General features: G+C 35.6%; 1 protein-coding gene across 1 annotated transcript in view; it reads right to left on the bottom strand.

The window, feature by feature from the left end:
* Positions 1 to 18,054, bottom strand: part of CNTN5 (contactin 5) — a 900,389-nt gene that overhangs the window by 109,242 nt on the left and 773,093 nt on the right. Inside the window, exon 17 of the mRNA XM_036258335.1 lies at positions 12,487 to 12,607. Coding sequence (XP_036114228.1) covers positions 12,487 to 12,607 — 121 coding nt within the window. The remainder of the gene's footprint in view (positions 1 to 12,486; positions 12,608 to 18,054) is intronic.

The following is an 18,054-nucleotide window of genomic DNA, read 5'->3' on the forward strand; positions in this document are numbered from 1 at the left end:
GAAAAAGCACTTAAATGAGCAGTCCTGGAGGTTGGATAATTTGTAACAGATGCTCCTTATAATGGATGGATTATGGGGAGAGTGTCTGTAACGCAGACTATCTTGTTCATTTGGGCTATGACTGATGTTGCTTATTAGCTTGACTTAACATTCTGTGAGCTGAGGTGTGAGACAAATATGTGAGCTTTGATGTACTGATACATACAGATCAGGTGATAAAAAGTCTTTGAACAGTGATTAGGTATTTCAAATGAAGTTTACTAATAACAGTTGTATTTCTTGAGTTGGCACAAAAAAAGTAATTATATGAACCAGTATCCTCCTGAACAAAACATGAAATTCAAACAGACTTGTTTTATGCCAAAGTTTTTTGTGATTAATAAACACTTAAATTTACCAAATCAGAATGCTGACAAATGAGAAAGCTGATGTTTTGATATAGATAATTAACTTGTGTGGTTTATAAAAAATTCCCTTTGCTTGAAACTTTGTACTTTTGACCTAGAATGTTTTAACATCTAAGAAGTAGTTCTAGAGGAACTTGAAAACCATTTATACTATTTAGTTTCAATTTAAAAGAAAATAAAAATATTTTTTTCACAAGTACTTCCAAATCCTTTAGAGTTCTTGGTGGTGTTCTTAACGGATTTCTACTCTCCAATTTTTTTCCTGGCTTATTACCAGATATGGCAAAGTCCTATGTAAACATTAATAGAATGCATATTTATGTGTTTAAAAAATAGTGAATACTGTGATGAAAACCAACTTAATAATATATATTTGGTGTTCATTTTATGTGATATCAAGCTGGTGACTATTAGATATGCAGGTAGTGACGATTGTCACTGATATAAAAGCAGTACTCTTAGAACTATGACCCCTCTATTACAGCCTCATCTACACATCTTTTCTAGAATGAAATATAATTTGTGTATTTAACTTTTTTTTTTACTCAGTCTTATCCTTTTGGTGAATTTGTGTATCTGGACTTAAAGTCCCTCAGTGTTATTTCACATATGGGAAATTCCCTTGCACACTAAGATAGCTATTGCATTTTGCTCAAGGACAGATGCCTTCACAATGGAATGCTCAGTGCATATAAATACGTGTTAATATAGGCAATCCACTTCAGGAAAGTGATGCAGGATTTCATTGGCTCAGTTAACTTAATGTACTGAGATGGCCCTGATGGTGTTTTCATAGTTTATCCTGATGACAGTGCACTGGCAGAGAACACAATGATACCTATCAACATGCCAATTTGACCCTGAGGAAGGAGAGGCAGTCAAAATGCTCCCAATAACTTTTAGAATGTATTATCAAATTGTAAATTAACAAGATGAACAAAATAATCAGAATATTATTGAATAGTTCAGTCAATAAATAATCAGATAGGATCATCTTCTGGATAAATGTAGATCATTTTCCTGCCCTTACATACCATGAAGAACAGTGATTCATCTCAATCTGAAAGATTAGGAAAACAAAAATTATTCCTCTACTTAAGAATATCAACAACAATATCCATCATTTACTGGGAAGCATTCTCCCATTCGAAATCTCATTTCATTCCCCTATTCAACCTGCAAATTAAATATTATTATGCCCATTTTAAAAAGGAAAAATCCAGATGACGTAATATGACTTGCCTACGGTTATCCAGCTGGTGTCAGAGTGAGATTCAAATTCTGGCCTGGGTTATTTTTATGCTGCACTCTATGGGACGAGTAAAATGGTTCCTATCACAGCCATTTTAACAACTTGAGTCATTTCTAAATTGGGCTTCAGAGTCAGCTAACATTTACTGAGCACCAGCTATAAACTAGTTTTCGTGCTAAGTGCTCTGGTTCCCAAAGATCTTAATTTTCCACATGCAGCACTAATACAGCAGACCTTTCCTAATACTGTTTATTTCATATTTATTTTATCAGTGTAATAAATAACCTTGCACCTGTCACTTTTATATCTCAGATTTTCAATGCCTGCCTCCTTTGAATCTTGTACAGGATATTCTCTATTTTTAATAAACTGTTTTTATAAAGTTAGGTAATATTTTTTTCCTATTCCCCATCACTTTTTAGGTACCTCAGCAATGATCCACAAGTTTCCAAATGTAAAGTCTACTGATGCACTCCATCAATAACATAGGGTAGAAATCCACATGCTCATGATTGCCAATCTTTACATTCAATGTGTCAAATTAGATTTCCCCATATATACCACACAATAAGGTCTACACACTTCAGTTTTTAAACAAATAAAGAGAGAAATTTGAATAATCTATTTTAAATATATATGTGTGTGTGTATATTTTTTTCTTTTCCTTTTTTTTTTTACCAAGAATAAGTCACTTTTTTTTTTTTTTTTTTTGCATTAACAGGCATCATTTGGTGTTCAGTGTTTTCCCTACTCTTTCACCTAAGTTGCTCCAACTCATTAGAAAGCTAATTGCCTTTGTAATTCCAAATTAAGGAGTACTTAGTGAAATGGAGATATTACCTTCACCAGGTGTTCGGGAGGACAAAATCCCATCTGCAATAAAAGTCAGTAAAAGTTTCTTCCAATCAATGTTAGTCCTCTGTCTGTTCAATCTGCATAGATTTTGTGTTGTTCAGTGAAGAAACATTCAGACACCAGGCTACATGTTGTATGGTGTTACACAAAAGCAAGAAAATAATTAAGAATTGGGTATTTTGGAACATAGGTTGAAATAAAACAAGATTTTGGGATAGAGACTAAAGTGAACTTACCAAGTTTTTATCATCTTCCTTGAAGATGTGATCAATCATTGAGTTAACATTCAGCAAAACTCGTGTTTAGAACTTGAGTCCTTGAGTCATTTGGTTTATCAAAAAAGGGCATGTAGTATGCATGTGTTCTATAAGGCTTATTCTAGGTTTCACATGAAAACAAATTACTGAAACACACACTAAAACAATCTAAGTAACAGTCACAGAAAACAGATGCATTCAAGATTAAAAAAAAAAAGGTCAGGTTTTAGAAAGAATTGATGGTTGGTTTCAGCTGTGTCTATATAAAATATATGAAAAGTGGACAATGAAGGTGATTTTTGTAAACAATTCAAACAAACAAATGAACAAAGTGCATTTTCAATAATGTGCCTAAGTAATTAATATTGGTGAGTTTAAGGACATGCTTCTGAACATCAAAAACCATTTTTGTTTGTTTTGTATTGTTTTGCTTTCATGACTGTTGGTGTAATTAACTCATAAGTAGGTAAGAAACAACAGATAATCAAAGATTTGAAAGAATAGCAGGAACAAATGAAATGAAGGCGATTCACTTTTTAAAGCAATTAGGAGTTTTGTCCTTGTTTCATTATTGTGGCAACTAGATAAAAGTTTCAAATGAGAGAATGAGAAGAGATCATTGAAGAAGAGGTCTATTATTTGTTGATGCTTAAGATTCCTGGTAGCATTATGTCCAGAGTGATTCCTTTCTATCAAAACCTAGTGTCTAGATAAAAAGCTCCACAAGATGTTCCGAGAAAATAATCATTAGAATTTGATATTTTATATAATTGGCAAAACATAGGGGTCAGAAGAAGTTTGGATCTGTCAGTAAGGTTAGTGGTCATTTAGACCAAGGTATAAGATAGAAAGTGGTATTCAATAATGTTGAGTCTCCTGGTCAAGGAGTCAAAGATTAGGTACTTTGAAGGATTAGAGAACATGAGGCCTATCCTTAGAGGCCAATGGGAGTGGAAAAACGCTATATTTGCAAGTTGATGTACAGTATCTTCTGTACTCTTTCTTGGCTTAGCAAATGATGGCATGCTCTTTAATCCAGCCCATATCTCATCTCCTTGATAAAAATTCTCTAACACCTAGGTCACTCCATTCCCTTGTTTCTTATATATCCCTCCCTCCCTCCCTCCCTTCCTCCCTCTCTTCCTCCCTCCCTCCCTCCCTTTCTCCTCTCCTCTCCTCTCCTCTCCTCTCCTCTCCTCTCCTCTCCTCTCCTCTCCTCTCCTCTCCTCTCCTCTCCTCTCCTCTCCTCTCCTCTCCTCTCCTCTCCTTCACTTCTCTTTCTTCCCTCCTCCCTTTCACAGATATTTATTAGTAGTTGTCAGGAACTATAATGTGTCAGGAACTAAGTAGGTTCTGAGATACAAAGATGAATAAAATGGAAACAGTAGGCAGTATATTCATTTAAAATGCTCATTTTGAAGTCAGTCTGCCTAGACTCTATTCACTATTATTTCATTTATTAGGGTGAAATTTGACAATTCCTAAACTCCTCTGAGGCTGAGTTTTCTTAACTTCACGTTGGAACTAAAAATGGTACTCCTCTTATATTGCTTTCATATGATATGCTAAATGGACAAAGTAAAATAATTCATATGAAGCCTTTAACACAGTTAAAGGCATACAGAAATAACTTAAAATGTTTTTGTTGTTGTTAATGGAGCTTATGATCAGAAAGCAGAATGTGCTGCTCTTATGTCTGTAACAGCACTCCTTGTACTATATTTTAAAAAAGACGTGCCCATGTCAGGGACAGAAGTTGTTCATGGTTAGCTGGTTCGTAACACAGGGCCTGCCACATGTTATGTGATCTATAAATGTCTGGCAAATAAGTACTGAATGGAATGAAAGTAAGCAAGGTCCAAGTTAAGCAACCTGCCCAAAGTCACCTAACTAGTAAGAGCTTGTGGGGATGTGAAAGGTTTGTCTGCCTTCAAAGCCCATGCTCTCCTTGAAACACTGTTACCATGCGTGCTTTTCTCCACCTGCTGTAATTTGTTATTATATTCTTCATTCCACTAGATTTGTCCTTGCCAAGGTCATCAATTACTTTCAAATTGTTTGATCCAATGGTATATATTGGTCCTTATTTTACTTGTATTTGACACTGTTGTTTACTTTCTCCTTCCTGAAATTCTCTTTTTTATTTGTCCTTATAACTTGATTTCCTTGGCTTTCCTCCCAGTAGTTCTCTCTCTCTCTAGGAGCTACTTCCTAATCTCCTTCATAGGTGCCTCCTCTTCAACATTAGTGTTTATGGATGTTCCATCCTGAGCCTTTTCCCCTTCTCATTGTTCATACATCATCTCTGTAATTGTATTTCCTCTTGATCATGCTCAATCTCCATCTCAATTGCAATGTTTCTCTCCTGAGCTCCATAGCCACAAATCTATATGCTTATTAGATATTTCTCTCTGGAGAGCCTTATCTTAAATGTTGTTCCTTTACCCCCAATCTATTAGCTTCCAGATTATGTGAAAAGCATGATCATTCTTCATTAGGGTGGCCACATAATTTATCATCTAAACAAGGACAGTTTTGAAAATAAAGGGGCCTCATTAATAATTACTCTGGCATTTCAAGTATAACCTGGCACTGATTTAGTCTAACCAACATGTATGGTCTTATTCCCATTGAACATTACAAATGGCATTCGTTGTTCCCTCCTATTTCTCATTTGTCATAGCCAGTGAGCCTCCACATTCCACAGGTTCTGTCTCCTTCTTCCCTATTTTTTTAAGTATGTGCACTCATTTCCATCTCCATTATCATTGTCTTTTTTCTAAGCCTTCTTATTTCTTGCCAGGACTACTGCCAAGGTCTCCCATTTGTTCGACTAAGAAACCACCGGGTTTCATTCTCCCCTAAAACACCCTTTGTAGTTTAAAGAATGATCTTCTTAAAGTGCATATCTAATCATGTCCCTCTCTTGCTTTGGCCCTTTGGTGGGTATGCATAGCTTTCAGTATAAAAGGTAAGCTCTTCTTCATAGTATGAGAAGGCATTTATTCCAATCCCACCTCACCCCTTCCTGCCCTTGCACACTAGAACTGTCCTCGCCTTGTAGGCAATCACTAAACAATGAATGAAATCAGCATTTAAAACATAAACACACACACCAAGAACTTATCTCAACAGGTTTACATAAATGTGAAGTAATAGTGAATGTCATTTTTATATTAGAGTGGATACATAAGAAAAATAGGTTAGGTCCATGGAACAAAGTACATAGTGAAATGGGATCACCTTACAATTTGTGACTCAAAACCTATCTATGATATACAAAACCCAGCTGACTAGAATTTTTCTCAAAATGTAAGAGTGAAGTCAGAGTCTTTGTTTCAAAATAACAAAATGCTCCCATCAAGAAACCCCAAATATCTAAGTCAGTTAACTGAAATATAAATGTCTAAAAGAGAACATGGCTTCAGGCAGTTGTTGAGTGAAGAAAACAAGAAATTTCATCATCAATTGGTTGTCTGTATACAATGACAATTCATTTGTTTGTGTTTTATTTGCAGATCTTCCTGTCATCTGTCTGTCATCTCCAATCATTTCAGCCAGTCAGGTCACTTCAGTCAACTGTCACTCAAGGAGCCAAACAAAATGTAGTGTAGAGAATCCACATGTGAACACATGACTGACCACAAAATGTTACTTTTTAGTCAGTTGTCAGTTGTTAAAAAGTTCCACAGTTAGCAAGCAACCATATGAGAAGCATAAGAGAAAATAAAATAAACTGCTATTTGATGTCTAAACTAAATTTTATAGGTGTCAATCGAATTAGTTAATCTAAGTCTTAGCTAGAAAAGCAAGTGACTTGTATGTTATTTAAATAATCTTATCTAATACTAGTGATACCAGTTGTCTAAAATTTCTACAATGATGCAAGAAATTCCAGTAAGACATTGCATGGGTGAAATTAGATTTTCTTTAAGAAAGAGGATATTTTGTATCTATTTAAAAAAATTTAATATTGTAAAAACAAATGTATTAACTAGGAAACTTTTATTCTGCTCTAAAATGTAGATTATTTTGCAAATTTACTTACTATTAATCTTAACTAAGATTAAAGTTATACTGAAGCCCTGGCCATTTTGGCTCAACGGTTAGAGCATTGGCCCATGGACCATAAAGTTGCGGGTTCAATGTTGGTCAAGTGCATGTACCTTGGTTATGGTACCTGACCGGGGTCTTGCAGGAGGCAACCAATTGATGTATCTCTCTCACATCAGTGTTTCTCTCTCTCTCTCTCTCTCTCTCTCTCTCTCTCTCTCTCTCTTTCTTTCTACCCCTCCCTCCCACTCTATCTGAAAATAGATGTAAAAATATCCTCAGGTGAGGATTTAAAAAAATAAAAATAAAAATTACACTGAAAATATGTCATTGCCCATTGACTCCTAAATAGCAGCATGTTGGCAAACCCAGCTTTGCTTTTTGTGACTACTGGCTCTTTTTCACAGGAGACTCTGAGTTCAAGCCTTTACTTCACCATGTGAAGGTTGTGCAAACTCCAGGTATAAGCTCACTGCATGTTAGAGCAAAGGTGGGAGAGAAAAACTAAGCAAAATCGATCTTCCAGAAGATATTTGTGTTAAATACTTGTGATTTTAAAGGTCGGAATCGCTCTGAAGGGGCGAGATGCTAAAGACAGATGTTTATATGAATCTGGAATTTACACGGCTCACAGGGCTGTTGTGAGGATGTAAAGAGGGAGCACATTGACACTGGTTTCATTCTCAAATCAACACGTGTCAGAACTATGGTCAAGGTTTTCGCTGACCTTGAGTTCTCCTTTATATTTTTAAAGGAAAGTAATAGTATTTGCATATTTCAAGGCCAAAAGGCGGAACATTCTCAAACTTTCCTCTCTTGCTAGTGAAAATTACTAAAAATTACAGCTTAGAATCTAGAGTATATTTAATCAAAGGTTCTAAAGTGGTTTCCATCAGGTCGTAATTGGTATCTTTAGGTTGTTTTCAGCTTTTTGAAAACAAAACAGATATCATTTTACAACTAGCTGAAATGTAAACTCTCATTGCTGTTGGCTAGAATTAAATTATCTAGGTTGGCAACACTAGCTACCTCATGATGATAAGAAGTTTTGGTGAGAACTGAAATAGAAAAATGTGAATTATATTTACTTCAATACATAAACAACCCTTTCAAAAGATAAGGCTAAGGGGGTAGAATGCTGAGAAAGATCTTTTGTGTAAAAAGCTGGCAAAACCTCTGAGGAGGCTCTAATATGCTAAGTTTACAGGTGAGAAAACTGAGTTAGACAATTTTGCTGTCCTTGACCCCCCTCTCTTTACTAAAGGCCTTTTGTTCCTGCACATTACACATACTTTTATAGCTACACAGGGCTGGCAGAGGGCTCCTACCTTAGAAAGTCCCCATACTTAGATTAACACTCTGCTGTCACTGTCTTGAAATTCTCATCAAGTTCTGAAGAAGGGCTCTGCATTCCCACTGTGCACCAGGCCTCACCATTATATAGTTGGCCCTGTAGCTATGCTTATGTTTTTTTTCTTAGTATTTTATTATTTTCCCTGCAAGACAATGTTATCTGGGAACATTCTTTTCAGTGTTCCTCATCCAGTGAATATAGAGCCACAAAGAGGGCTGAGATCTTGGTGGATTCATCTTTTAATTACAAGTGCCAAGCTCAGTTTTTGTCCAGAGTAGGTGCCTAATGAATGCTTGAGTGAATCAATGAATTGTCAAGTTATCAAGAAATACCTTTTGACGTCTTTGATTGACAAAACACTCAAACTTGAATAGTCTTAGTTCTGCCGTGGAAAGTGACTAAGTGAATCAGGAGCAATTAAAGGTAAAATAGTCAAGAGAAAAAAATCTTTCTTGGAAAGAATGGAATTAAATTGATGGAAGTTTAAAGTAAGATTGAAAGACAGGTTGAACCCCCAGTTGAATAGGAAGTAATGGGTGGGAGGAAGGATGGATGGTTAAAAGCAGTTAGATGTCTCTCAACACAGTACATCCTGAGATGGATTCTTTCTTCTCAAATTCAATTTAATACATGTCAGATTCTTCTTAGAAACTGTAATTCAAGAAATGAGAATTGTTCAAGTTTGGGGGGAACATGACATATAGGCTGTGCGTTTAGAAGGAACCAAGAGATTATTGATTCTTCTTTGACTATCCCAAGAGTTCCTTGACCTACTGTTTTGCATTAAGAAGCAGAGTAATATGAATAAAAACAACTTGTAAGTAGAAGCAAAATTTTTGTTGTTTCCTCTGCCTCTGGTTCCCAGTTACCTTAGCTGGACAAAACACATTTATTATTTAAACTATGACAGTTTCTACCCTTATGTTCACTTTGGGAAACACATTTCTAACATTAAATTTAGTAAAATAAATAAACACTTCTTTTTCTGGAGTCTTTTATGTTGTGTTGGATCACTTTTCATATTGTTTGGAAGCATCAGTTCTTTCTAAGTTCTGTATCCTGCTCAGTGTGATTATCTTGTAATGGTCTGTCTCTTTTATCCTAGATAACACAATACAGTTCTACCCATCTTTAAAGAGGTTCCCTGTAGCATAGTCTTGTCATACTTTCTCTACTGTTGCTGTATCACACTTGAATAAGTGACTTAAATTGTGCACAGATGTTCAGGTGTGGCTTTAATTTCTTTTTATATTCCAGGATAATAATTTCTTTTAACATATTCATTACTTCTATTATGGTTCTCCAAATTATGCATGGTGCTGTTATAATGCTGGTTCACTGAATATTAAAGATATGAGAGCAAGCAATTTTACGCTTCAGGTGATTATTTATGGGAAAATTCAATTTCTGGAGTATGATGGTGGAATAGAGGTGGTGAGTAATAGCACTGACATTCACAAGCAAAGGAAAGCAACAGTGGAAACAAGCATTTGGGGGAAAGATAGCAGTAAAGGAGTGAATGGGAGAAGAAGCAGGGAGCATTACTAGTCAGTAACACTCAGATTCTAAAGAGGCAACGGTGAGGTCTTAGGGCCACACATCTGAACTCCAATCTAGTGTGTTTAGGGGACCAGGTAGAGAGTTATAGGATTTGGTGAGATGCACAAAATAATTTCAGAGACTGTCTCTAATGGAAAAAGAGATGATTTTTAAAAAGTAGCTTCATCAATGTAGGGGAATGTAGATTTTTAGCTCCTTAAATCTCCACTGAAATAGAAGTTCAGGGCTACAAAAACGTATTTTGTGCCACCTACAAAGGTTCCTCACTCTCAACCTTGAAGAAAGTGTACTGCTCAGACAAGCCAGTGATGGTGTTCTAGAAGAAGAGGATGGCAGAATTGTCTTTTCGGTCCCTTTTTTATGTGACACATGTTTGAAAAAGAGTGTTTTGGGGATTCTGCTGCTGGAATTGTAGCCATCATTAGAAAAACATCTAGAATGCTCCACTTTGGTCCAGTGGGGCCTGTGCTCAACAGAATGCTTCAGTGAATAAAGAAATGGGAGGAAAAAATGGCAGAATAAAACTGCTTTGACTTTTATTTAACAAGCCAACATTAAATATCGCAATAGTCAAGCACCCAAGTTCCTTCAATTATCAGGAGTTCTTAACTTAAAAAAATAAAAAGAAGCAGAACCCATAGTTCAGTTTTTAAATCTGTCTAAGACCAACCAAGCAGAGAGGCAAGCTATTTTGACTGATTTTAGAGAAGTAAGGAAAATATATAATAGAAAATTGGTGACTTGATCAAACTATCTTCAGATGAAAGTTTGAGCTGAATGTTACATGAATATTCAGACAATAAGAACCTGTTTGAAATTGCTCTTGAGTGTAATTCCAAAATGTATGCATTTTATCATCTCCCAGGCAGAAAGCCAAAGGCTAAAAGAGCAGAACACGGAAAAGCTGAACCTGAATTATGTTCTAAACCCTGTTGAGTTTCATTTTACTCACCAAGCAGAATGTTAGTTTGCCACTTAAATTTGCCCCCACAGCCCTGTGAAAATACCTAGTTTCTCATTACCATCCTCTAGACTACATGATTCATTTGAAAAGCTCCAATTTTAGGAGCATCTTTCTAAATTACCAAGCAAGTGTTGCACAATAAACACAAATAATCTCAAACAGACTGCAGCATGAGAATAAAGAATTTTCTATAAATCTGACTGCAGTGTGGGGTGAGCAGCTCCACAAGCCTTTTAACTTCAAAAGGCTTCATAAGAAACATTTTTAGCTAAATGGAATATCATGAGAGGATGAGCCCTTAAAAAGTTGATGCTTTATAATAGGTAATACAGATACACATTCTTGGTGTGAATTTGTAAAAAGTTCACAGAACCTTCTGAACAGAAACAAACAATAAACAAGCTGCCACTCACTCAGATACACACTTGCTTCAAATCAACACTTTACTTGGACCAATGATGGATGCACTAACAAAAATCAATAAACCTTTGATGATACATACAAATAAAACAAAGAGATGATGAAGCTTACTATATACCTGATATTGTCTGCTCAAGATTCTTATAATATTGATAAATTCTTTAAAATGATCATTGGAAAACACTCCAAGTGAATAAAAGACAAGATAATCTAAAATATGTTTCTGAATTTTGATTTGCAGAGATTGTGCAAGGGGTCTTAGCATGCAGTACTCATACCATGTGAAATGTAATTGTTTACGACAAAAAAGGGAGAGGCACTAGGTAGGATTCTGGCATGTTCCACTTTGCTTCTTGAATGGTGGTTTCATGGTGTATTCACTTTGTAATTTTTCTTTGAGTTGTGTGGCTGGTACACTTATAATTTGTAAATTTTGCTGTACGTACTTTCTATCGCAATAAAAAGTGAAAGGGGAAAAAAGAGGAAGAAAGAAAGGAAGGACGAAAGAAGGAAGGAAGGAAGAAAGAAAGGGAGGGAGGGAGGGAGGAAAGACAGACGAAAGAAAGACAGACAAAGAGAGGGGGGGAAGAAAGAAAGAAGAAAGAGAGAAAGAAAGAAGAGAAAGAAAGAAAGAAAGAAAGAAAGAAAGAAAGAAAGAAAGAAAGAAAGAAAGAAAGAAAGAAAGAAAGAAAGAAAGAAATGCATGCTAGCAGCTGTATTTCCCATACTGAGGAATAATGTGCTTAAAAGAAATTGGTGCTGTTGTTTACTTAATTCAAATAATATGTAACTTTATAGGGTCATACAATTTGGCGGCCTGGTTCACAGTTAAAAACCACTTAACTGTCATTTCTGCACAGAAAGACTGTTGATATTTTCAGACCTTAAAAAATCCCTGTCACTTAACAGTTATAAATGCCACCATATTAGGCATGCTGTTTTTCTGTTTTTGCAAGCAGAATTTAGAAGTTAGTAGAGGGAAAAATATGCCTGGGGATTCCACTGGCTTTGCATATGAAAAACACATATACACACAAACAAATTTTATCTGTGTAGACCAAGGCTCTTTGTAGCTGGACTGTTTAAAATTTCTGTTTGGCATTAAGGTATTTAAGCCCTTAGTGACCACTTATTACTAAAGGTGTTTTGGATCCTGAAGTTGGATCTGTAGGTTTTGTTTGTTACTAAGGAGCAGATTTCCATGTAATATTTTCAAAGGCAAAAGGTTAAGCAAAAATGACATATATTGTAAAATTGAAAGTAAAATGCACAGTACTGATGTGCTCAAAGTCCATGCATTTAAATTCCTTTGTATGATAATTTATGGTGATCATGTCTTCAGACTGCACTATTAGCATACTCACCCCTAACAAGAAGTTCTGCCTCATCTGACACACTGTCTGCTGTGGTCTGTACCCTGCAGCCATATCTCCCAGCATGCATCAGAAGGATGTTCCTGATCATTAAATCTGCAGAGGATGCTTGCTGAAAGAGGGATGAAGTGCCAGTTTAAAATGTTGCAAATCTGCCTAGTTCAAGGTGGTTTAAGGGGAACTTTGCATATTTAGTCAAAGGGCCTATTTTTGGTTTACAATTGATATGACAACAATTCAGAAATCAAACATGCCCTATTTTAAGGAACACATGGAACTTATGTTTTCAACAATTGCTGATAAAGGGTTTGAACATTTAATATTGCATACAATAATTTAGCAGCTATGATATCTAAGAAATATTTAAATACGCACACAGATTCATAACTTTAAAGGTATAAGAAAAATAATTAGTGAGCAAAAATTATTGCTTTGTTATTCAGAGACAGGCCTATTTTTGTGGCAAGAAAATAGTACTGAAAGGAATAGCAACTTGTGAAAATTAATTATGAGAAAATAGCAGTCAAAAAATTATCTTGTGTGGCTTTATTGAATGATTCCTTTTCTAAATACACCATGGGCAACAGAACAAGACAGTGCTTAGGTAAAAGACTGCTGATCCCAAAGCCATGTGTCTTTACTTAACAAAGATTTATTTCTCCCATAACCACCACCATCAGGGAGTAGGGTCAGCCTAAGTCTCTGTTCATCAATGCATTACAAAACATGAAAGGGGCTCACAACACCTGATTCTTCTTGGGAGCAAGATGATTAGAACATAGTTGAAGAACAAATGCTGTTAAGGAGATACGTAGTACCAGAGAGAGTATTTTAGATGTGTTAATTCATGGAATCAGTGATGATCCTACCTACACTTCAAGAATAACTGGTGCAAACTTTTCATTACTTAATATTGTCTTTCCTTGTTTGCGAATATGTAAAGATATGATATTTTCTGTCACTCACTCACAAGGTATTTTTTCAAATACTGACATAGCAAAATTCCAATACACTTTTCAGTTTCCATCTTGCAATTAACAACAATTGACTGGAATGAGGGTAGATGCATACAGCTTGAAATGACATATTCAGAAAACTCAACACTTCTCTCCAACAGTAGTTGAGCACATGAAAGAATGTTTAAAGCAAGTTATAGAGAAGCAACCCAGATTAGAGATCTTTTAATTTTTGATGGGATGGGTGAATTACCTTAAAGAAAATAATGCATTTTTCCTTAGAGGGCAGTATCTTGATGAATATTTAAGAGATTAGTTATTTGCATTCATTTTGAAATAGACCAATGAATTTTACGAAAATCATGAAAATGAAAGGAATTTCCAGAAATACTTTGTGGGTTCTCTCCCACCTCCTCCTTAGTGTTTATTCCTTAACATTTAAATGAATTACTTAACTGTATACTATATTAGAGCATTTCTTTTTGGTCTTGCATTTCTGAATTTTTTTTTTCCCTTTCTAATAGTCTTATGATAAGAATTTCTAAGGGTATTCAACTTTTCTCTCATGAAATAATTGTTAAGACACGATCTGGTTTAATTGTTTACAAGGGAATGCTTTATGGCGATAATACATTAAAATGTCATCACAACTATTTCAAGGAATGTGATATTTGTTCAGTAAATGTCCTACACTGCCAATTTCTTTAGGATAAATTATAACTCTTACATTTCATTTTCTCATCTGTACTAGACGTAGTAAGTACTCACTTCTTTCAAGTTTAAAAAGGAAATTTACACTTGAATACCTTATGATTTAACATGGGGAAACGAAAGTAAACTATAAACATTGTAAGTAATAATTCAGTTTCAAATCAGCATAATTTAATAAGGTATAAATATGCTTTAACATATTTACCATTTATGTAGTATGGGCCCATCTTAGATGTGAAAATCTCCTTTTCCCCCTTGATTCTAAAAAGCTCTCCTCATGGGGTACTCAATTACATTAATCAGAAATCAATGTGAAAATTATAGGGCCTATGTGTAATGGAGGAACCAAGGAGAGGCCCAGATAATCAGACAGGACTTTATTATTTCCTGAAATGTGCTTCTGAAAGACAGTTTGGCGTTTTCTGTCTGCTTTGTTGTTGTTTTTATTTGCTTGTTTATCTTTCAATATTACAAATTTGTGGTAGTTTAATAGCAGAAAAAGTAATGATTGTAAGTCATTATTCAGTCTCATATTTTTGAAAAAATATTTTGTGAAATATAGGATTAAATAATTGTCTTAATTTCCAGACCATTTTTTCTCAAAATATTTTATTTCTTTTTGTCCGAGATAAAAGTCCCTAAAGCTTTGACCTTTGTGTTGAATTATATTGAAAGAAAAGCTTTATGGGGTTAAGAAGAGCCTTCATTAAAAATCACATAAGGTCCAAGAAGTTCAGGCAGGCGAGGTACATATTTTCCTGTATTGTCCCTTACTTGGTTCTTGCAATTAATAGTGTGCGGTACCTGATCAATTGGCTGAAGCTTTATCACAATCAGGAATGGAAAGTCTACAGCCTACTGCGTACCTATCAATACCAACACTATATGAGGAGCTGAAGTCGCATTTTGGGCCCATCCCTTCTCTTTTGGATTATATCTGCATTCCATTTTTATAATTTTAAACAGGAAAGATTAAAAGTAAAATGAATGGATTGTAAATATAACCCTAAATTACACTCTCAGGAGATTCACTGATCTTTCAAGAGAATGAGAAGAATGCACATGGGAGTCCATCACACTTCATCCCAGCCCCAGCACACAGTTTCGGGGGGACCTTCACACCTTTGTGCACTTTTAATGAAATGGTCACTTACAGCAGATGCTTGCTTTCTTAAGCCTAAACCTCATTTTCACGTTTTCTCTCTTAGGGGTTACGCTCTCTTTTCTTGCTTTCTTTGATGCTTGCTTTATCTCCTATCTGTTCTTTGTTGCTTCCTTTGGCTTACTGAACAAATTATGTTACACATTGCTTCAAATAAACATACCCCACTTGTGATTAACACAATGCTTCAAGCATTGCATACAGCAGCATGCATGCCACATGTGAACGCTCAGGTATCTGCTGAATGAATGAATACATGAGGCTCTTTAAGAAAGTGAGTGCATGTTCCCTCTTTGTGAGACCAGCAACATGGCTAAGTCATTTACATTTCTGGGCCACACAGTCTCCTTAGAGCAGTTGCCAGATTATGTAACTTTTACTTATGACTCTGAAATAATCCAGGGAATGTCATCATTTCACAAGTCCAGTTCTTTATAGGCTTTTGCTTTGACTAAGTGCCTGCTCATCCAACATACTACTTACTACCTGTTAAGACTTCTGTAAAAAATCTTGGCTAGTGCAGCTCAGTACATTGGGCATTGGCCCATAGACTGAGAGGTCCTGGTTTGATTCCAGGTCAGGGCACATGCCTGGGTTGCAGGCTCCAGTGGAGGCCATGCAGGAGGCAGCCAATAGATGTTTCTATCTCTCTCTTCCTTACTCTCTCTCTAAAAAAAAAAAAAAAAAAAAATCAATAAAAACATATTTTTAAAAAAGACTTCTTAAAAAATGGAAAGCTCATTTAACTTTGATATTCAAAGTGTCTGCTGGCTCTTGTTGCCCTGGGGGTAAAGTCCAATTTCCTAATTTCAACAGAGAACGACCGTCATCTTGTTTCCCATGCATGGGTATCCTTCCCTTAACTCTGCCTGCTGTTCTGTGGCAGGTGCTCTTTCTCCTTTGCCTGGACAGCTACTTTTAGACACAGAACAAAAGGCTTCTCCTTGATTAAGCCTTCTGGGACATTCCCTAGGCTTTCTTAGTTCTGACATTGTTTAGTTATGCTTCCATAGCACTTTACTCATTCATGTCTCTGAAGGAGCACTTGACCTTCTTGAATGTCTCCCTTGAGACATTCCTCTTGGAAATCCGCTATGGGCATTCCCAGAGCTGAGCTAGGTAGTAACGCAGCCAGTGATTACTGGGTAAGCTTATGGGTGCATGAAGGCTTCCTTCCTTTCTTCTCTCTGCTTGGCAGTTCCCCCTCTTCCCCTCTTTTTCTCTCTCAAAGAAATTAGGAAAGGAAATGGGAAAAGACTATGGAGCAAGACAGGGGAAAAGAGTACTTACAAAGTACATAAAGGTTTTGGAAAGACAAAGAATTATGTGAACCCTTGCTCTACCACTTACGGAATTTTGAACTTTGGAAAATTATTCTGTTGCTCAAAATTTCTCTCACAGCTTCAATGTGATAATGCAAGTAATGCCCATAGCAGTGTGTCTGGCACACAGTACGTGTTTGATAAATGTTGTCTCTTAAAGGGCACTGTAATTGCACTCTTAGTCAGGAGGAATATTTCTTTAAGTGGTATTCACTCCTTCAACAAACTGGCTATCAACGTTTTCCATAGCTGTAGTAAGTTTTCTAAGCACCTAGCTTTATTTTAATATACGGATCCCCCTTTTCTCTCTTATAGAAAACTACTGCACTTCAAAAAAGAAGTCCTAAGTTCTAATTTAGTTCAGCACCTTCCAAGCTCTACAACTATGGAAAAATCATTTTCTTTTTGGATAATAACAGCTGCAGTGATTTTCTCAGGAATTCAGGAACATCAAGTGAAAAAATGCACGTATGTGAGCTATTGGGAAATGCTTCAGAAGTGCAAATTACTCTTAAAGCATTTTCCCCCACCAAGATGTAGTAAGCACCCTGAGAATGTTTGAGGAATGTATCATCTAAACAACAAGGTAAATTGAATGGTCTTGAAAACGGTGACTCCAGTGCTGACCGAGTCCGTCGGAAACCTGAGGGATGTGGCAGGTCCATGCTCTCATTTAGGGTTTATTTCATTTTCTCAAGGGGCTCACATAAGGCCATGCAGCTCCCAACAAATAGACATAAAAACCATTTTCTATATAAAGGAATGTGGCATATAAATTCTATGAAAACAATTTAAAAGATATTTTCTAACATGAAAAGCTGGGTATTAGCATGTATTACTAGATATGATTCATGTTGACATAAAATCCTATGTAATGAAAATATTTTCCAGGTAACAGTATTTCTTTTTCCAGGAGGATAATTTGTTTAAAGTATCCTATATTATGGAAATAATATACATATATATTCTCTTTTTTTCCCCCACCTTTCTTAAACCTTTATAGAATGGAATTTACATTTGTGATGATATGGGTTTTAATATATTTTTTAAGAAAGTAGCTAATATTATCTTGGGTGCTTCAATAATTGGACCTATCAGAACTAAAAATACTAATGCTACCAATGAGGAAAAGACTAGACAAAATACTAGAAGACTTAAATTTGCTACCAGTAAAGAAAATACTAGACAAGATATTATTTGACAAAAATAGTTATGTCTAGTTCGGTGAAATATAAAATGCATCCAAAAAAACTGAAGACTGAAAATGGGTAAAAACGATTCTAACATCCCATCACTGAATCTTGGTATTTACTTTCCAATACATATTCCAATAATTTATTTTTAAGTACTAAAAAAAAAATGTAAAAACAGTGTTACTTGGTGACATAGGCAAAGAGGGAAAATCAAG

This window comes from Molossus molossus, unplaced genomic scaffold (genome assembly GCF_014108415.1).
Source record: "Molossus molossus isolate mMolMol1 unplaced genomic scaffold, mMolMol1.p scaffold_m16_p_13, whole genome shotgun sequence".
NCBI classification, from domain to species: Eukaryota; Metazoa; Chordata; class Mammalia; order Chiroptera; family Molossidae; genus Molossus; species Molossus molossus.